This window comes from Peromyscus californicus, unplaced genomic scaffold, assembly GCF_007827085.1.
Source record: "Peromyscus californicus insignis strain IS unplaced genomic scaffold, ASM782708v3 Scaffold_3__1_contigs__length_106647218, whole genome shotgun sequence".
NCBI classification, from domain to species: domain Eukaryota; kingdom Metazoa; phylum Chordata; class Mammalia; order Rodentia; family Cricetidae; genus Peromyscus; species Peromyscus californicus.
The window spans coordinates 20,529,842-20,549,012 of NW_026294551.1; the positions used below are offsets into that span (position 1 = coordinate 20,529,842).

Here is a 19,171-nt window from a genome sequence, read left to right on the forward strand (position 1 = left end):
CGGGGCCCACCAGAGGCGCAGCGCTGCCCAGGCCTGCCCTCACCACCGGCCTCTGCCCTCCCTCCCGTACCCACTGCAGCAGCAGCAGGAGATGCTGGCGGCTAAGAGGCAGCAGGAGCTGGAGCAGCAGAGGCAGCGGGAGCAGCAGCGGCAAGAGGAGCTGGAGAAGCAGCGGCTGGAGCAGCAGCTGCTCATCCTACGCAACAAGGAGAAGAGCAAAGAGAGTAAGGCCGGTGGGCAGTCCCTGGGCCCTACCACGCCGCAGCCCCAGCCCCGGCCGCAGGCGCAGCCCCAGCCCCGGGCGCCCGGCTCAGCCCCAGCCCCAGCCGCAGCCCCAGCCCCGGCCGCAGGCGCAGCCCCAGCCCCGGGCGCCCGGCTCAGCTGCGTCCCGTTCCGTAGGTGCCATCGCCAGCACCGAGGTAAAGCTGAGGCTCCAGGAATTCCTCTTGTCGAAGTCAAAGGAGCCCACGCCAGGCAGCCTCAACCATTCCCTCCCACAGCACCCCAAATGCTGGTAATGGCTCTGGGGGGCAAGGGTTGGCAGAGGGGCCCTGCTCAGGGGCTGTCTGGTTATAGGATGGCTTGGGGCTCCCTGCCTTGTAACCATTTTGGAGTTCTACAGCCTGTTCTCGCAGGGAAGCTCTCCATCCTGTTTCTCTTCCTCCCTTTCCCAGGATCTGCTTTTTTTTCTCCCTCTGTAATGTACAACCCTAGCTCCGTGAGGGGTAGGGGTGGAGGCAGCCACCCCCAGGTGGCCTTTCCATAGCTCTTCTTTGCTATGCTGTGTGTGGTGGTACATGCCTACAGTTGTAGCACTCAGGAGGTAGAGGCAGAAAGAATAGGGGTTCATATTTGTCCTTGGCTACCTAGCAAGTCTGAGGCCAGCCTGGGCTGTATGAGACCCTCTTTCAAAACATCAAAATATAAAGACAAACCAAAATCTTCCAAATCAAACGACTAGCCTATCGGTGGCAGATCCAGGGGGTAGGTGGTAATCTAGATCTGCTTCCACCCCACCCCCAGGGGAGCCCACCATGCTTCTTTGGACCAGAGTTCCCCTCCCCAGAGCGGCCCTCCTGGGACGCCTCCCTCCTACAAACTGCCTTTGCTTGGGCCCTATGACAGCCGTGATGACTTCCCCCTCCGCAAAACAGGTGCGTGAGCCCTGGCTTCCGGGAAAATGGCTTCTAGGGTAGAGGTGGGCACGTGCAGAGGGCCGTGCTGCTGCCCCGAGTTGACCCCTGGCTGGTGGGCTGGGCTTCAGGTTGGTGTGTAGATCAACCTGAGTCCCAGCTACTTCCTCTCCAGCCTCTGAACCCAACTTAAAAGTCCGTTCGAGGCTAAAGCAGAAGGTGGCGGAGAGGAGAAGCAGTCCCCTCCTGCGTCGAAAGGATGGCACTGTTATTAGTACCTTTAAGAAGAGAGCGGTTGAAATCACAGGCACAGGGCCTGGGGGTAAGGCCTCCTCTCCTGTCCTAATGGTGAAGGTCTGGGAGGAGGGGCGGCGGCTCAGAGCAGGCCCAGGTGACAGCCACTTCTCCTGTAGTGTCGTCGTCGGTGTGTAGCAGTGCCTGTAACAGTGCGCCCGGCTCTGGCCCCAGCTCTCCCAACAGTTCCCACAGCACCATCGCTGAAAACGGCTTCACGGGCTCAGTCCCCAACATCCCCACTGAGGTACAGGACTGGCTGAGGCCGGGGACGGGGTAGGGGGCGCAGAGGTGCTCTTTCTTTTGGAAGGAGGAGTTTGGCTCTCTGGTCTAGCTGAGTGCTCAGCCAAGATGCCTCTGTGTACATTCGGAGGGTTCTTGCCTGGATGTGTTGCCTTGAAAAGAGATTTGTCCCCCGGGCCCCTGTCTCTCTGTCACCCCACTTAGGGCTCAGGGTTGGGGGAGTGAGAGACCATTCAGAGCCCTTGGCCGTGGTCCAGGTTGCCCCCTCTCGGCTGTCTCTCTTTGTCTGCTTTCATGCCTGTCTTTGCTGACTTCTCCCCAGATGCTCCCCCAGCACCGGGCCCTCCCTCTGGACAGCTCCCCAAACCAGTTCAGCCTCTACACATCTCCTTCTCTGCCCAACATCTCCCTAGGGCTGCAGGCCACAGTCACTGTTACCAACTCACACCTCACCGTAAGTACAGGACGTGCGTGCGCATTATCCTAGCTAGGGCCTTTACCTTTCCCAAAGCCCTAAGGGAGCTGAGAGGGCATGGCCTGATCTGGTGGCTGGGCAGAGAGTCCGAGAGGGATGCTGGTCTGAGTTGGCACGACGGGCAGTCTCAGTCTGTGCCTTATCTACCATCATTCTCCAACCTCACCAGGCCTCCCCGAAGCTGTCGACACAGCAGGAGGCTGAGAGGCAGGCCCTTCAGTCCCTGCGGCAGGGCGGCACACTGACTGGCAAGTTCATGAGCACATCGTCCATCCCCGGCTGCCTGCTGGGCGTGGCATTGGAGGGCGACACGAGCCCCCATGGGCATGCCTCCCTGCTGCAGCATGTTTTGCTGCTGGAACAGGCCCGGCAACAGAGCACGCTCATAGCTGGTGAGTAGATGAACGGTGTGTCCGAGAAGGGGTGTTCGGCTCCCCTGGGAACTCAAGTCAGGGCTCTCCCTTAGAGAAGAGTAGCCCGGAATCCTCTCTAGCCCTGCCACAAGCGTTAGCAACATCATTGATTTCTTACTCTGAAAGCATCAGGTACCAGGCACTTGTTTGGTAATTCCTGGCGCTTGAAAGAACCTGCCGCTGTCACCAAGTTCATATTCCATGGCAGAGCTGGCCAGCAGGAATAATGCAGACTGTACTCTGTTTATTTAGTTAGGTGGGTTTTTTGGCTGCGGGGGGGCGGGGGGGGGGGGGCAGGGGCAGGGCTCACTGTGTCATTATGTAGCCCAGGTTGGCCTCAAACTAAGGGCAGTCTCTTTCCTCAGCCTCCAGAGTGCTAGGATTACAGACATATCACACTAAGCTCCAAACCCATACACTTGACTTAAAACTTTCACCATATTTAAAATTTTCAAAGGGCTGAGAAGGTGGCTCACTGGGTCCAGTGATTGCCATGCCGGTGTGGGGGCTCAAGTTCAGATCCCCACTTCTCATGGAAAGCCAGGCACAGTAGCGCAAGTTTGTGTTCCTAGCATCCACATGTGAGAGGGAGACAGACAGGAATTCTTGGATGCTCACAGGCCAGCTGGCCTGGTATACACTGCAGGAAACAGTAAGAATGCCCTGTTAAACACGGCAGAAGGCCAGGACTGACGCCCTAGGCTGTCCCTTGACGTCCATATTTGTGCAATGCTGCACGCACACACATGAACGTGTACACGCATATACACCATGCAAGCGCTATTTTACTCTCTCTCTCTCTCTCTTTCTCCTTTTTTTTGAGACATTGTTTCACTATGTAGCCCTGGCTGGCCTCAAACTCACCGTGTAGACCAGGCTGGCCTCTAACTCAGTGATCTACCTGCATTTTGATGGGATTAAAGGTGGGTGCCACCAAGCCCAGCAATATTTTTTTTTCTTAAAGAAATGGGTGGAATTAATCTAATAATATATATTCTTTTCTTTTTCTTTCTTTCTTTTTTTTTTTTTTTTTTTTTTTGAGACAGGGTTTCTCTGTGTAGCCTTGGCTGTCCTGGAACTCATTCTGTAGACCAGGCTGGCCTCGAAGTCACAGAGACCTCTGCCTCCCAAGTGCTGGGATTAAAGGCGTGTGCTACTATCGCCCGGCTTATATATTTAACTTCTGTCTAGAATATTATTATCATTCCAGTCTTTGTTTCCTGTGAGCCTTGGAATCCCATGTATGTTTCGTACTGGTAGCTCATGTCAATTTAGGCCATGTTTCAGAGGCTCACTCATGCCCATAGCAGTGACACTGGACAGCATTAGACAGTCAGTCCTTAGTACCTGCGGCGTTCTTAGGAACTCTGCTAGAAAGACACATGATCTTGGCCCAGAACTTCTCAGCCTGGCGGGGTCTCCAGAGTCTACCGGCAGGGCGATCTTGTTGAAGTTGGTGAGAACTCACCATTGTTCCTGCCTGTGGTGGGCCCACGACTACTTGTGCACACTCAGGCAAACCAAAGGGAGAGAAAAGTGACCCTAGGAAGGCTTGCTGTTACCAGTGGCTCAGAGCTCACTGTTGAGGTATAGGGAGGAGAGAGAATGGGACTCAGCCTCAGGGACAGGATGGCCCCCCAAATAGTGCTTACTCCCCTTTCCACCTCCATAGTGCCACTCCATGGGCAGTCCCCACTGGTGACGGGTGAACGTGTGGCCACCAGCATGAGGACGGTGGGCAAGCTCCCGAGGCACCGACCTCTGAGCCGCACTCAGTCCTCCCCACTGCCGCAGAGTCCCCAGGCCCTGCAGCAGCTGGTTATGCAGCAGCAGCACCAGCAGTTCCTAGAGAAGCAGAAGCACCAGCAGATGCAGCTGGGCAAGGTACATCCAGACAGCCGATGTCCTGGGCTACCCAGGAGTGAGCCAGGCTGGCAAGACACCTGGGGGCTGGCCCCCGGGGAGCTGAGTGCTCGGAGGAGCCACCTTTGCATTTTCCAATTCACATAGAATTGTGTGGACAGGTGCCTGGCTGGGAGAGGGAGAGAAGGGTAGTAGACCTACTTGGGCTAAAGGTTGCCACAGCCGCACCCACCCCCAGACAGTGTCCTTTCTTCTCCCAGATCCTTACCAAGACTGGGGAGCTGCCAAGGCAGCCCACCACCCACCCTGAGGAGACAGAGGAGGAGCTGACAGAGCAGCAGGAGGCCTTGCTGGGGGAGGGGGCCCTGACCATGCCCCGGGAAGGCTCCACAGAGAGCGAGAGCACCCAGGAAGACCTAGAAGAGGAGGAGGATGAAGAGGAGGATGAGGAAGACTGCATTCACGTCAAGGATGAGGACGTCGAGAGTGGCCCTGATGAGGGCCCCGACTTAGAGGAGTCCAGTGCTAGCTACAAAAAGGTACCTCCCACACACTTGGTCTCCACCGAGTCCCGAGTGGTGAGGTTGCCAGGCCTTGAGCAGCTTTCTAAAGAACGTGAAGGGGAGGAGAGACCAGGAGGGAGTGGGAGGGGCCTCCTGTTTGGTCCCTGAGCTGTGCCTGCCCGCCAGTCTCCCTTTGTGACTGCCCTTGTCTCTCATCTGTGCCAGTGTGCTTGTGCGTGTGTGCCTGCACATGGCCTGTGTGTATCTGCGTTTGTGTCGTCTGCGTCGGCTGGTTGTGCGTTGGTCTCTGCGTGCATGCGTGCATGTGTACACACACGCCCCCACTGTTACTACAGTGTGCCTGGAGCCTAGTGCGCTCCATTCATTGCGGACACAGCCCCAAGCCCTCAGGCCTGACTCATCCCGCCCCCACCCACCCCCGTCCCTCTCAGCCTCTTACCTCAATGCTACTATTTGGAGTGACTCATCACATCCCCCATCTTCCCCATCTTGCAGGAGATGGCAAGGCTGGAGTGTCTCCTGTCCCTGGAGGGAGCAAGTGGGAGGAGGTGGGGGAAGGAGGAGACTTGGGGGCCCTCTGGAGGCTGAAAGGACCCTGTTCTCAGTTCCATCCAGGCGGAGCCTTACACAGGCCTCTTCCTGCTCCTTTCCAGTTGTTCACAGATGCCCAGCAGCTGCAGCCCCTGCAGGTGTACCAGGCACCCCTCAGCCTGGCCACTGTGCCTCATCAGGCCCTGGGCCGCACCCAGTCCTCACCTGCTGCTCCTGGGAGCATGAAGAGCCCCCCAGACCAGCCCACTAAGCACCTCTTCACCACAGGTAAGCCCCACCACTGCTCAATTCCGTCCTTTCGCCGTGCACCAGGGGCTTGGATGGGTAGCATCCATGGTCCTGCATACACGCTGCATGGAAGGGACAGGGGTCTTCATCTCTCCCTGTGTACCACAGCTATTCGTGGGGGCAGCAGCAGCTTCTCTCCATGTAGGAGGGTAGGCAGCCTTGCTCCTACGCCCTGGGGCCGAATTGTCTTCCCCGACTCCCCACCTAGGGCACCTGCTTTTATACCTTCTTCCCACGAGTCCTGGAGCCTTGGGTGGAGAGTCCACTGTGTCTTTTAGTTCTTGCCCTTCTAGCCGCCTGGCCACCTTTTACCCTGTGGGGTTGACAGTGAGGCTTCAGTAGAACCCAGAAGCCTTTTGCCCATGCGGCTACCCCATGCTCGGTTCTGACATGGCACAGACTTGCTGACTCGGTCTCGCCAGTGGGGAACAGTGCATGGGCAGACATGATGGGGGAGAGGAGGAATGCACCATGGGAACGGTAGAGGGGATGCAGAAGACAGAGATCGGGACCCGCAGCAGCCAGGCTGGGTTTGAAGAGAGCAATTTCAGGAGAGGAGAGAGGGTATGTAGGTGAGTGTTGGTGGATAACTAGGCTAGCTAGAGACAGTTATTAGGACAGGGTATGCTGTAGGGTTCAGAACAGTTCTGGCTGACACCGGGGTCTGTGGCCCAGGTGTGGTCTATGACACGTTCATGCTGAAGCACCAGTGCATGTGCGGGAATACACATGTACACCCAGAGCACGCCGGCCGCATCCAGAGCATCTGGTCCCGGCTGCAGGAAACTGGCCTGCTCAGCAAGTGTGAGGTGAGGGAGCACCCTACCTTCAGCCGGGACTTCCGTCTGAGTGATGCCTTCACGCCCCTCCTCGCAAAGCCTGTCCCACACCCTAAGCCCTCCAGTCAGTGCTGAGATCTTCCCGGTTCCATCCCTTGTGGTCTGCTTCCCTCACGGTCCCCAGCTAACCTGGGAAAGAGTCCTGGAGTGGGGTCTCAAGGGCCAAGGCATAGTTATCCAAATCCGTTAGATCCCCTGGAGATTGGCTCTGTGAGCACTGGGCTGTAGTTGTCAAGAGAGTTGAATTTGTCAAACGCTCTCTGGCCCCTCTTGACCTCCTCTGGCAGCGGATCCGGGGTCGCAAAGCCACGCTGGATGAGATCCAGACAGTGCACTCTGAGTACCACACCCTGCTCTATGGGACCAGCCCCCTCAACCGGCAGAAGCTGGACAGCAAGAAGCTGCTTGGTGAGCTGCAGGGCATGGTCACACATGTGTCCTCAGTCTGAGTGTGATGGGGCTGTCATGAAGACCACCACGCCAGAGTAGGCAGCAGTCCTAGTGGGTCACACCCCCCCCCAAGAGAGTGCCATTAGCCTAGATGCAGATTGAACATACTGTAGGGCATCAGGCATAAGGGTGGACTTGATGGTGGTCGGTAGTCTGTGTTTCTTCTCAACCTGCCATGTCCCTACTATTTGCCTCTAGAGATAGGTCATCTTCCCAGAACAGGAGATAGAGGCTTTCAGCTGGCATGGACTGCATAGCCCATGCCAACTGGCACCTGGGACACCTTTCAGAGCATCTCTGTCCCTCTTCCCTGTAGGCCCCATCAGCCAGAAGATGTACGCCATGCTGCCTTGTGGGGGCATTGGGGTGAGTTGGATATGTGGGAATGGGAGTGAACAAGTGGCTCTCCCAGCTCGGCCCCTTCCTCCCTACCCCCATGGCTGCTGGCCTGCTTTCTGGTGCCCACTCCCATTCCTCCCCTCCCCCTGCAGAGGGCACACTGAAGCCCGATCTCCTGCCCCTGCAGGTGGACAGTGACACTGTGTGGAATGAGATGCACTCCTCCAGTGCTGTGCGGATGGCAGTGGGCTGCCTGGTGGAGCTGGCCTTCAAGGTGGCTGCGGGTGAGCTCAAGGTAAGGATGCGTTTGTGGCCTCCGGGCTCCGTGGCTGGTGTTCAGGGGCAGCGTGGACCTCCCTTTATCAGGACATTGTCCTCTTGCAACTTTGAAGTCTTGAGTGCCAGAATGGGGAGAAGCTTGAGGGACAGCCGTGGTTTGAGGGTCATGGGGGGCCAGGTAGGCACCAAAGCCTGAGGCTCTTGCGTGTAAGGGAGGGACAGCTGTTTGCCGGGAGGGCCTGCAGTTGGCATTCATGAAAGTGCAGTTCTGTGTGTGTGTGTGTGTGTGTGTGTGTGTGTATCCCGGCTTGTGCCTCTCTCCTGTGTTTACCCTGTCCCTGGCCACATGGCTTTCCTGACAGTTGCCTTTCTGCTTGTACTTCAGAATGGATTTGCCATCATCCGGCCCCCAGGGCATCATGCCGAGGAGTCCACAGCCATGTGAGTACCACTCTGACCTGACCCTGGCCCCCTGCCGCCAGCCCTCCCTTCCTGTCTTTTACCTGAAACAAACCTCACATCACTGAAGCTGACTTCCCTGCCCTCTCCTCCTCCCCACACCCCTCAGGGGATTCTGCTTCTTCAACTCCGTAGCCATCACAGCTAAACTCCTGCAGCAGAAGTTGAATGTGGGCAAGGTCCTCATCGTGGACTGGGTAGGCAGTGGGCTGGGGTGCCTGGGCAGGGATGGGCAGAGCTGTGCCAGGGAAGGCCTTCAGAAGTGCCTCCACTCACTCCGGGCAGCTCATTCCAACTCCGGATGGCACTAGAGCTGACTCCTTGGCCTCCCATGTTGATAAGTTTAAATCCTTCCTGTTTGATTGGCAGGAGGGTCCTTTCATTCCAGTCGGGTGGTTTCTCCCTGGAGACCTCAGTGTGCTTTTAGCCTCAGTTTACCTTATCATCCCCCAGCAGCCTCGAACACCCAGATGATTTCCTACCCTGAGCAGTAGGGACAGGGATGCTACCACTACTACCAGAAGCCATTTTTCTCCTTGCCCTTACCGTAGGGGCTGCTGTGTGCCAGGAACCTGACACTGTGCTGTTCACAGCCACCCCTAGCAATGCGAAGTAGTCCTCCGTTTGTCTAAGTGAAGACACTGTTTGGGTTACTTAACCAGGATGCCACACCTCTGCTCCTGAGGCTTGGGCGTTCCTCAGCCTTCCGCTGTCATGGTTTGGAAAGTGTACTGTGCTTGAGGAATCACTGGGCAGTTGATTAGCAAGGATACAGTTTTTGAAATCCAATTTTGGTTTAAAAACATGTATTCAGGTATGGTGTATAACTATAATCTCAGCATTCAGGAGGCTGAGGCAGGAGGATTGAGAGTTCAAGGCTAGCCTGGACTACTTAGTGAAACCCTGGCTCAAAGTAAAACCAATTCATTAAATGTTGGATCCTTCTTCAGAATTTATGTGCCTGTGTTAAATTTCTTACCAGCCTGGGTTTCTCTTGCACTTCAGTGAGATGGGTTCTGCAGGGAGATAAACCATATTCATCCCATGGCTCTAGAGCCTGGCCTCAGTGTCACAGCCCCGGAGCTTTTGGTAGGCTCATCTTCAGAGCTGATGGTAGGGTGGGTAGGGAACAGGTGGCATGTTAACCTTTGGATTAGAGCTTAGACTGATTCCCAAAGCACCCTCCACTTATCCTCATCAGGACATTCACCATGGCAACGGCACCCAGCAAGCATTCTACAATGACCCCTCTGTGCTCTACATCTCCCTGCATCGCTATGACAATGGGAACTTCTTTCCGGGCTCTGGGGCTCCTGAAGAGGTACAACTCCTGGGCCTTCATGTGAGCCCTTCTGGGAGGTAGCAGGCCATGGCAGGAAGCCACAGAAGCCCATTCGTGGTGCTGGTCCCTGTGGCATTCGAGGGCTCCCAGTGGGAGGACCACACAGGTCTGACTGCCAGTCGGGCAAAACAGAGGTCAATGGAGGGAGACCTTGGAGGCAGGGGGTGGGGTAGTGTTTGGGATCCAGGGCAGTGGTAGTAACCTCTCCTACCTTATGCCAGGTTGGTGGAGGGCCAGGCGTGGGGTACAATGTTAATGTGGCGTGGACAGGAGGTGTGGATCCCCCCATTGGCGATGTGGAATACCTGACAGCCTTCAGGTGGGGACTGAGAAGGGCCAAAGGAGGGGTGGGACCCAGAGCTGGCAGGGGCAGCAGGCACTCAGTTGGGGTGGTGGAGGGGTATGGCTCCAATGGAGAACAGAGCGTGGCAAGGCTCAGCCTGGCCTCTGCTGGCATTAGCTTGGGCCATCCCTTTACAGGACAGTGGTGATGCCCATTGCTCACGAGTTCTCACCTGACGTCGTCCTAGTCTCCGCTGGGTTTGATGCTGTTGAAGGACATCTGTCTCCACTGGGTGGCTATTCTGTCACCGCCAGATGTGAGCCTACTAGGGGTCTGGGAGGGTGTGGAACACCGAGGCACATGGGACAGGAAATGAGTTGGCACTGCAGGGAGCAAGTCTAAGACTTGCTAGCTCTGCCCACTCTTCTGCCAACCCTGCCCTGGGGGCTATCAGGTAGAAGTGGAGTAGCAAACCAAGTGTCTTCCACTGAGCTTACTGGCCTTGACCTTCCGGAAATGCATCCCACCTTAGCCTGTCCTCCATGAGTTCAGACATTTTACTTCATGGTAGATGTGTTGGGGCTTCAGTCCTCCTGTCACATTTTGTGCTGTCTGTCTCGTTTCTTGTTTGTTTGTTTGTTTGTTTTGTTTTCCTTCTGTCTCTTTGATACAATTTATCATTCATCCTTCTCTCTTGACTCCTGTGCAAAGGTTTTGGCCACCTGACCAGGCAGCTCATGACACTGGCCGGGGGCCGGGTGGTGCTGGCCCTGGAGGGAGGCCACGACTTGACCGCCATCTGTGATGCCTCTGAGGCCTGTGTCTCGGCTCTGCTCAGTGTGGAGGTGAGTGGGAGACAGAGAGGAGGCACAACAGGTCGGAGCTGATGGGTCAGCAGGGATGTCCATTTCCCTGGGTCAGGTGGCCCCATGGGCTCCTTGAGGTTTGCCTAGGTCTGAGAACAGCTGGCCAAGGAAGGCTCTCTGATTAGGGCTTCCTCTCAGAAGCCTGTGCTTGCCAGCACAGGGACGTCGGGGCTGAATGGGGATAGTTGGAGAGCTAGGCATCGCCCCTCATCCCGCTCTAAGACCGCTCTTGTCTCTGCAGCTGCAGCCCTTGGATGAAGCAGTCTTGCAGCAAAAACCCAGCGTCAATGCAGTTACCACACTAGAGAAAGTCATCGAGATCCAGAGTACGTGGGGACAGGCAGAGGGGCTCACACCTCAACCCGCCCGGCATAGGGAACAGGGTACCGGGGCTAGCGGGTCCATCTGGGTCCGTCTGCTCCCCCTGAACCTGCCTGTCCCTCTTACACAGGCAAACACTGGAGCTGTGTACAGAGGTTTGCCACTGGTCTAGGCTGCTCTCTGCGGGAGGCTCAGACAGGTGAAACGGAGGAGGCCGAGACTGTGAGCGCCATGGCCCTGCTTTCCGTGGGGGCTGAGCAGGCCCAGGCTGTTGCCACTCAAGAGCATAGCCCCAGGTAAGCATCTCACCTCCTACCCCCTGCCCTGGCCTAAGGTAGTGAGTGCTCTCTACTCAGTGCCCTCCCTGTGCTTGTCCCCACAGGCCAGCAGAGGAGCCCATGGAGCAGGAGCCAACCCTGTGACACCCTGGCCCCCATTCCTCCGGGCTTCATCATTGTGATTTTGTTTATTTTTTCTATTAAAAACAAAAAGTCACACATTCAACAACGTGTGCTGTGTGGGTCTCTCAGCCTGGCTTCTCCGAGCTACTCCAACCACCATGGTCCCTGCCCCAGCTTTAGCAACCCATTCCTTCTGTAGGGGTTGGGTGCAGCGTCCGTCCGCTTCTCCTCTCTTGTTATCTCACACTCAATTCTCTGTACTCTTTTCTTTTTTACCTTAGACAGGACTCCCAGTGGTACCTCCAATTCTGGAGCTGCCGGAGATGGGGACAGTTAAGTCGGTGCCTTGGCTTCGGCTGGCTTCCGGGGAATGCCTTAATTCCACCTCCATTACTATTTAAGATGCAGAGTGGAGGTGGGGTAGACTTCCACCCTATACTCTCCTCTTCCTCCTCAGCATTCTGCAGGCCCCTCTCCTCTCTGGCCTCAGCACTGCAGGCGTGTGCCCAGATTTCTTATTTTGTACTCCCAGGAGCCCAGAGGGTTCAGGGTGATCTGCAGCTGAGTTAGGAGAGGCCAGGAGGACCTGCATACACAGGCAGGTTCTCCACTTTATTCTGTTGATCTCCCTGCCTTGTGCTGACCCATCGTAGAGGGGAGAATGTGGACTCTGGGTGGGGGCTACAACTTCTTGCAAGCCCCTTTGATGTTCTGGACCAGATTTTCTTGAGCTGCCAGCCTGCTGCAAGGGGGAAGGGTCAAGACTTAATTCCCTCCGGACGGAGCCTTTTTGCTTTGAAGCCTGGAGATGCTCAAGGAGGTGGTTCTCAAATGGACAGGGCCAGAACCCTGTCCAGAAGCCAGGGCGGGGTGGGGGTGGGGCTCTCAGCAGGAGGGGCTTAGGGGCTGTCCGTCTTCTTTTCCAGTAACCCTGTGTCCAGAGGTTGGACCCCTCAGGCTTCCAGTCAATGTGGTCTAGCCTGTAGGAAACCAAAGATGGGAAGTGGCTCCTAGGGGGCCAACTCTTCCTCCCAATACCACACTCTCTCTCCTTCCATCCCCAGGGCCCAGCAATCTGTTTACATATTATCCTGATGGGGGCCTGAGCAGCAGGGCTGAGGGAACTGGGGAGTTATTAGTTTGCTGTGTTTGTGTCTGTCTAGATCTCCTTGCACTGAGCCCAGGGCTCCAGGCCTCTCCTCTCCCTGTGGGCTGGTCTTGTTCTCATGTAAATCCACTCCTGCTGTCTTCCTGGACATGGAGTTTAGCGAAGTACTTTGTATCCTGTCACACTGTGTCCTGTGTAAATAAACTTGTTGGTGGCAGTGCCTTCTGGGAATAATGTCTGTTCTCTGGGTTCCCAAATGGAGTAAAAGTTCTCATTCCTTTCCTAACCAAAATGCTGCCTTTTCTTAAGCCTTGGAGTAGAATTCAATCTGAGAAGTGGGGGGCTAGGGTGGGAGATCTCTGTTCTCCTGGGGGTTGTCCACTGAATTGTTGCTACCCTATCTCAAGAGAGCTCTGCTATGGCCTTGGTAGGGAGGAGAGGTGAGGTCTCAGCTGAGTGCTCAGCCCCTTTTACTTCTGTCTTTGTATAGGGCAGAGGCGCCATTGTTACGTATGCGTCAGTGGAGATGTGAGCATAGGCAAGAAAGGAATCCGGAAGTTTCAAGAGCTTTATTGGGAGCTTCCTGAGCTGTTTGTCAGTGTCAGGAACCCAGCTCCCCATCCCCACCACGCCTGCTGTTGGTTTTGCTTTGTGGGGACCCTGGGGGAAGGCAGGTGACAGCCTCCTTGGGAAACACGTCCTTCTTTAAAGGGGGCTAACACTGCAGGACATGAGACAGAAATGATGTTCAGTGTGATCCGGGCCTGCTTTGGAGCCCAGGGAAAGACTGCCTCTTAGAGTATGGTGGTCAAGGAGTGTTGTCTTTGGGGCAAGAGAATGGCAGGAGGCAAGAGACATCAAGAGGAGCGAATGGGTGGTGCCTCCTGGGCACTGAATGTGTGCACCACCCAGGGCACCAGGGCCAAGACCAGGCAGGGCCAGAGGGTGTATTTCAGGAAGTTGAAGATGTAGAAGAGGCTGATCTGAGGTGGGTGGCCCAGCCATTCCAGGATGACCAGCAGCCCCATCGCCAGCATAAAGCATGCTATCTTCTGACCATTTCCTAGGTGTGCCCGCCGTATCTGGGCATAACAGGGAGAGTGTAGGGCAATGCCAAGACCCAGGGCAGCTCCCGAGTCCCGGCTCAGTGAGGCAAAGGGCCGACTGTCCAAACGCACCCACTCGGGCCGCTCACACCACTTGAAAGCCAGGTTGACGGACCTGTGGGGAAGAAGAGTCTTTGCCAGGAGAGACTGGAATCCAGAGAGCTACTGGCTCTTAGCTGTCTTCCCTTGGGGGCCTGCTCGCATGTATATTGACTCCGTATCTCTGTCTAGGAACAATTCATGTGTCCTTTTACAGCCACAGTGAACCAGAGACCCACCATCTAGGTACAGGGCCCAGCTGCCCAGACTCCAAAGCAGGACTTACCAGGAAAGATCCAGGCCTAATGTAAAGAGAGTCCAATATATGAGGCTGGCACCCAGCATGAGGGCCAGAGCAGTCAACCCATAGAAGCTAAGTTCCCGTTCCATGGGCACCCGGGGGGCCATCAGCCACCCAAGGGCAGCACCTAAAGGGATGCAAAACAGTTTCAAGATGTTTGAGGAGATGATCCACCCCTCACCTGCAATTCATCCCGGCAGGAAAACAAAGACAAAGGGGGGCACCTTGAGTTGGCTCTACAGAAGCTGGGAATGCTGGGAAGTTCCTAGATTAGTCCTCCCACTGCCAAAGACACCCTCTTGTCCCAGTTGCTCACCACTTATAAGGCCCGCCAACACCTGGTGAGGGAAATGTGCCAAGAGGAAGACCCGAGACAGGCCGACAGCCAGTAGGAAGGTGCAATAAGCCAGGCTAGGGATCGCCCTTACCCAGGGGCTAGAGAGAGACAAGAGGCAGAGAGGGGCGTGGCTTTCTTCAGCATCTAAATACTTCCGAGTTTGACCAACGCCCCCAGGTCACCACAGCTCTAGCTCCCAAACTAACACGCTGTGGAGACTTTGGGGGTCCACAATGCTCCTACCGGTGGACAATATCATGGTCATACCTGTGGGACCGAGAGGCCACCTGAGAAGAAATGGCTGTCATTATGGGCCAGAGAGCTGCTCCTGTGACCATGCAATGGCCAGAAGGGCTGCCTGCCGGGAGATCCAGAAGTTCATGGTGAAAAAAAAGAGGTGAAACCCAAGTGTCCCTGGTGACCCCTCATCACATCTGCCTCCCCTGGAGGTGAAGACAGCTTGCCAGTAGCAGCCCATCTCTCCCCCTCAGGACTTTCTCTCAAGGTCATTGTTCTTGGGCTTCTGCCTTGCCACGTCCCTGGCTTTACGCTCTATGAGGTGATCACCTGGCATGAGGCAGGTCACTCAACCTGGTCTTTCCCAGAGTTTGTTTTCTGAATCAGTAACTGAGAGGCTGGGCCTGTTTGGACCATCCTAGCTGAAGTACATGGAAATGTTTATCCTAACCTTAACCACACCAAGAATGGGAGGAAGTTGGAACTTTTCCCACCTGGACCGGCCTCACAAGAAGAGGGGAACTGATGAACCTGGATTGGAGTCTGGCTGGAGTACCCAGACTCGTGCACCCACCAAAAGGGCCTGTGTCCAAACAGAAACCTGGAAGACACAAGGTACAAGACCACACTGACACACACACACACACACAGTGCTAGAAGGACAGAGGGGACACCAGGAATCCGGAAGACCTGCTGGATGCACTCAGAAGGCTACTCCGATTCCAGCTACTGTCTTACCAGGATTCTCTACTTTGGAATACAGAGAAGCACACATTTTCTTTTGAAAGTGATCTGGAGGCCAGAGGTTGTAAGAGAGACTGTGTGTGTACATGTGCTCAGAGACACATGTCCCACTCTTATCCCTCCCACTGCATGGCCAGCTCTTCTTGGGACATGGCCATGACCTCCTTCCCCATCCCTGCTCCCCCTCTCAGGTCCCCGGTTCCAGCCTGGATTACCCACTCCTGAATTATATAGGTGAGTGTTTTGAGTGTAAAATTGGGAGGAGAAAATGTACAGAAGGGTCTGAGAAAGACACCCCCCCCCCCAAAAAAAATTCCAACTCCCTTGGCCTAGTGGGTGCTTGTCTGGCCTCTGGAGAGCCCAACATAGATGAGGTTGCTGTGGCCAGAAAGAGAAAAGGCAGGAGAGCGGGAAGCAAAGAGCTGGGGGTGGGGAAGAGTTCAGAGGAGACTGGCCTTTTCTCACCAAAACCTGAGCCTCACACACATCAAGTGTTGGTCACAAAGCTATAAAACGAATATGGGGTCAGGCATGCTCGTGCATGCCTGTCATCCCAGCACTAGGGAGACAGAGGCAAGAGGACCACCACTCCGGCTTAGATAGTGAGACCTTGTTTCAGTAGAGGAGGAGGAGGACTAGGGTTAGGGGCTTTGTTACTCAGATACTAAGCACTGGGCTCACCCAGACTGAAGGAGGGAAGAGCACAAAGCATATGATGGGGGCCGTTAGGGCAGAAGGAAGTGTTGAGACAACCGCTTTTAGGTTTACAAGTAAGGATGAAGCCCTGTGGAAAAGGGCTGGAGGGAGGGGGACTCCTAGTCTGTTTTTCAGTAAGTCAGTCTAGCCCGTTCAGTGTCTCTTTAAGAACCTCCCTTTCTACTTCAGGGCTGGGGACTGGGCAGAAACAGCTGAGGTGGAGCTGCATGTCCAGTCACTCCCTTCCATACTCTAAAGACAAAACAAACCAACCAAGTGACACAGATAAACCCCAAGGGCTGCAGGAGGCTCAGTAGTATGGGACGCTGGCTTCTTAGAATGAGAAAGCTATACTAGTAACTGCTAGGGAAAGAAGAGAAGTGTTCCCTGCAGGGAGGGCAAGGCTTCCTTTTAGTCGCTAAAGTTTGGTTGGTGCCTTTTAAACTTCACTGGGCACTCTATAACCAGGGGGCCTTGTTAAAATGCAGATCTGGCCTGGAGCCTGAGGTTCTGTATTTCTAGAAGTCTTCAAGCACTGCCTATGCTCTTGAGCCCGAGCCAGGGACCACACCTTCATTTAGAAAGCAACTGCTGCCTAGCACAAGTTAACCGAATGAACCGGTGAATGAAACGGTCAGCTAAGAAAGAAGACTTTCGGCTACCTCAATTATTTAGAATAATTGCTAATAATGGATTTCCTACTACAACTAAATTTGGAGTTTCGGAATCAGTAGGTCTAAGCCGGAGACTTATTTGCAGTTGAACGTGCACGCCCCTTAAGTCATTCCTCTGATTGAGACAGTTCGAGGATGGGCGAAATGCGAGGTCTGCAGTCAAGATATATATATATAAAAACAAAAACAAAAAAACTCAAGGTGAAAACTAGGGCCTAAGGGATAAGGGTGGCACTGACTCTGAGATACATACGTACTCGAGGGAGATCAGGACCTCAAAGGGGTAGGGGGACCAGGATGCCCGAAGGTATCTGTCTCACCACTTGAAGATGAGGTTGAGCCACTCAGTAATGAAGGTGATCCAGAGCACGGAGATGCCCAGGCGGCGAGAGGCGTAGTAGGCCGCGGGGAAGAAGAATATAAAGAGGTTCTTGGGATCGCCCAGAAAGGTGACCCAGAGCCACATGTTCTCTAGCCCGGGGAGCCGGTTCTGCAGCGCTTCGGCCATCGCGATGCCGGCGATCAGCGTGGACTCCATGGTGAGTCAGGGGTCCGTCAGGCTGGAGTCCGTCAGGCTTGTCGGGAGCGGGCGGGAAGGAACCCGGTCAGACACCCCAAGCGGCGGCTACCGGCTGGCCCTCTGGAGCCCACCCTTTCTAGCCCCGGGCCCCGCCCTCCCCGCCAGGGGTCTAAAACAAGCCCCACCCCCGCCCCGCCCCGCCCCCCGCAGTCCCTGGCACGCGCCAGTTGGGCTTGTGGCGGGTACTGTTTCCTACGACCGACGCTCTTCCCCGGCCTTCCTCTCTACTGGACAGCGGAGGGGACAAACCTTTGCGAAGGCGTTTCCTCGGGGCCCCACGTGGCCGCTGTTGCCAGCACGTGGGCTGCCGGCGTAGCGAAGAAACCCGCTGCTGTTCCGGGTCAGGGAGCAGATGAACCTGGGGACCAGCGGTGTGTCCCGGTTCCTTGTTCTGCTGCTGAGAAGGCGGATGTCTGATCTCCAGGGTCGGGGTACCTTCTGAATCTGACCTCTCTTCTCCAACATCACTACCCACTTCTCTCAACTCTAGATCCTTTGGAGAGACGGAAGTCAAGTTGGAGCTCCTAGAGTTTACCCACACTCTTTATCTACTCTGTCTCTAGCTCAGGATTCTCCCATCCTACTTCATCTTCAACTCGAGGTTGAGGTGTCTTTCCTCAAGAACCCAGGGCTTACATGTGTGTGTTAAGTGCGAGAAACTCGCCTTGCCCTCACCTCTACCACCCTCCTGCCATTCAAAATTCCTCGCTGGGCAGATAAGCCAAGAGGTAGTAATGAGAAGAGGAAGGGCACATGCCTACAGTTTTTGAAATAATTTGGAGGGACACAAAAGAAATCACAACCGTTTTAATGAAAGTCTGCTTAAGGTAGAGGCATGAGCCTGTCGACGCAGCTCTTTGATTTCTTTTTTTTTTTCTGTTTTGTTGGTTTGTTTGTTTTTTTTTTTTCAAGACAGTTTCATTATGTAGCCTTGGCTGTCCTGGAACTCACTCTGTAGACCAGGCTGGCCTCGAACTCACAGAGATCTGCCTGCCTCTGCCTCCTGAGTGCTGGGACTAAAGGTGTACGCCACCATGCCGGGTGCTCTTCAATTTTTAGTGCCTCAAGCTACTTTGGTCTTGAAGTTTTCTGAAGAGTGGATGAGAATGAGGCTGTGAAATTAAGAAGGTGCTGTGGAGGGAAGCTGGATGTAAATCTCAGTCAGTTCGTGACCTTGAAAGTGTTTTTCAGTTGCTTCAAGAAGCCAAAAGTTCATATGGAGTTTATATATTTATTTATTTTTGAGACAGAGCCGGGGCTGTCCTGGAACTCACAAGGTTGGCCTTGAGTTCACAGAGATCCACCTGCCTCTGCTGGGGTTAAGCTTGAGTTTATTTAGTTTTGAGATAAATCTGGCTCAGGCTGGCCTTGAACTCCCAATTCCACAGGAGTGCTGCTGTGATTATAGGCATGGGCCACCACTACCTGCCTTTTTTTTTTTTTTTTTTGCGATAGTGTTTTTCTGTTTAACAGCCCTGGCTGTCCTGGAACTCACTCTGTAGACCAGGTTGGCCTCGAACTCACAGAAATCCGCCTGCCTCTGCCTCCCAAATGCTGGGATTAAAGGCTTGCTCCACCACTGCTGGGCTACTACCCACTGCTTAAGGAGTCTTGGAAATTCTGCTCTGGCTCCAGACTCTAAAGTCACAACTTCATCAATCTATATCAGCACCCTGATTTACAATAGTTTATTTTGAGTTACTAGGAATTCAACTCAAGGCCTGGCACAAAACAGTCAAGTCTTCAACCACTGAACTATATCCTCAAGCCATGCTTTACGACTTTTTTAAAAATTTGTTATTAATTTTTTCATTTATTATTGTTTGTATATATCTGGAGGACAAAGAGTTGGTTTTTCTAGTAAAACCTTTTCACCCACCATGAGGGTGCTGGGAATTGAACTTGGGTCTCTGGAAGATTTAAATTGTGGGGGCTTGAGAGATGGTTCAGCAGTTAAGTGCTTGCTGCTCTTGCTGAGGACTCAG

General features: G+C 54.6%; 2 protein-coding genes across 10 annotated transcripts in view; one reads left to right on the forward strand and one right to left on the reverse strand.

The window, feature by feature from the left end:
- The window catches only part of Hdac5 (histone deacetylase 5), a 37,830-nt gene extending 25,136 nt beyond the window's left edge, over positions 1 to 12,694 (forward strand). For all 8 annotated transcript variants that reach the window (XM_052755696.1, XM_052755697.1, XM_052755700.1 and 5 more), the window contains 23 exons: positions 80 to 224; positions 400 to 514; positions 1,024 to 1,154; positions 1,309 to 1,455; positions 1,547 to 1,674; positions 1,993 to 2,124; positions 2,315 to 2,537; positions 4,231 to 4,442; positions 4,682 to 4,960; positions 5,599 to 5,764; positions 6,461 to 6,594; positions 6,912 to 7,032; positions 7,391 to 7,440; positions 7,601 to 7,708; positions 8,078 to 8,133; positions 8,261 to 8,348; positions 9,353 to 9,472; positions 9,715 to 9,812; positions 9,974 to 10,092; positions 10,488 to 10,621; positions 10,884 to 10,968; positions 11,094 to 11,259; positions 11,346 to 12,694. In XM_052755696.1, coding sequence (XP_052611656.1) covers positions 80 to 224; positions 400 to 514; positions 1,024 to 1,154; positions 1,309 to 1,455; positions 1,547 to 1,674; positions 1,993 to 2,124; positions 2,315 to 2,537; positions 4,231 to 4,442; positions 4,682 to 4,960; positions 5,599 to 5,764; positions 6,461 to 6,594; positions 6,912 to 7,032; positions 7,391 to 7,440; positions 7,601 to 7,708; positions 8,078 to 8,133; positions 8,261 to 8,348; positions 9,353 to 9,472; positions 9,715 to 9,812; positions 9,974 to 10,092; positions 10,488 to 10,621; positions 10,884 to 10,968; positions 11,094 to 11,259; positions 11,346 to 11,385 — 2,997 coding nt within the window. In that variant the 3' untranslated portion in view covers positions 11,386 to 12,694. The remainder of the gene's footprint in view (positions 1 to 79; positions 225 to 399; positions 515 to 1,023; positions 1,155 to 1,308; positions 1,456 to 1,546; positions 1,675 to 1,992; positions 2,125 to 2,314; positions 2,538 to 4,230; positions 4,443 to 4,681; positions 4,961 to 5,598; positions 5,765 to 6,460; positions 6,595 to 6,911; positions 7,033 to 7,390; positions 7,441 to 7,600; positions 7,709 to 8,077; positions 8,134 to 8,260; positions 8,349 to 9,352; positions 9,473 to 9,714; positions 9,813 to 9,973; positions 10,093 to 10,487; positions 10,622 to 10,883; positions 10,969 to 11,093; positions 11,260 to 11,345) is intronic.
- A 332-nt stretch (positions 12,695 to 13,026) lies between these two features.
- G6pc3 (glucose-6-phosphatase catalytic subunit 3) lies at positions 13,027 to 17,537 on the reverse strand. Of its 2 annotated transcripts, XM_052755705.1 has the most exons (7): positions 17,436 to 17,537; positions 16,927 to 17,181; positions 14,987 to 15,093; positions 14,523 to 14,613; positions 14,235 to 14,353; positions 13,904 to 14,045; positions 13,027 to 13,693 (listed from the first exon to the last, which is right to left on the reverse strand). In XM_052755705.1, exons 2-7 carry the CDS (start codon positions 17,142 to 17,144, stop codon positions 13,330 to 13,332), a joined length of 1,041 nt encoding a protein of 346 aa, XP_052611665.1. In that variant the 5' UTR covers positions 17,145 to 17,181; positions 17,436 to 17,537; the 3' UTR covers positions 13,027 to 13,329. The 2 variants fall into 2 exon arrangements, with proteins under 2 accessions (XP_052611665.1, XP_052611664.1); XM_052755704.1 differs by lacking the exon at positions 17,436 to 17,537 and having other exon boundaries at positions 16,927 to 17,274.
- Positions 17,538 to 19,171: the final 1,634 nt, after the last annotated feature.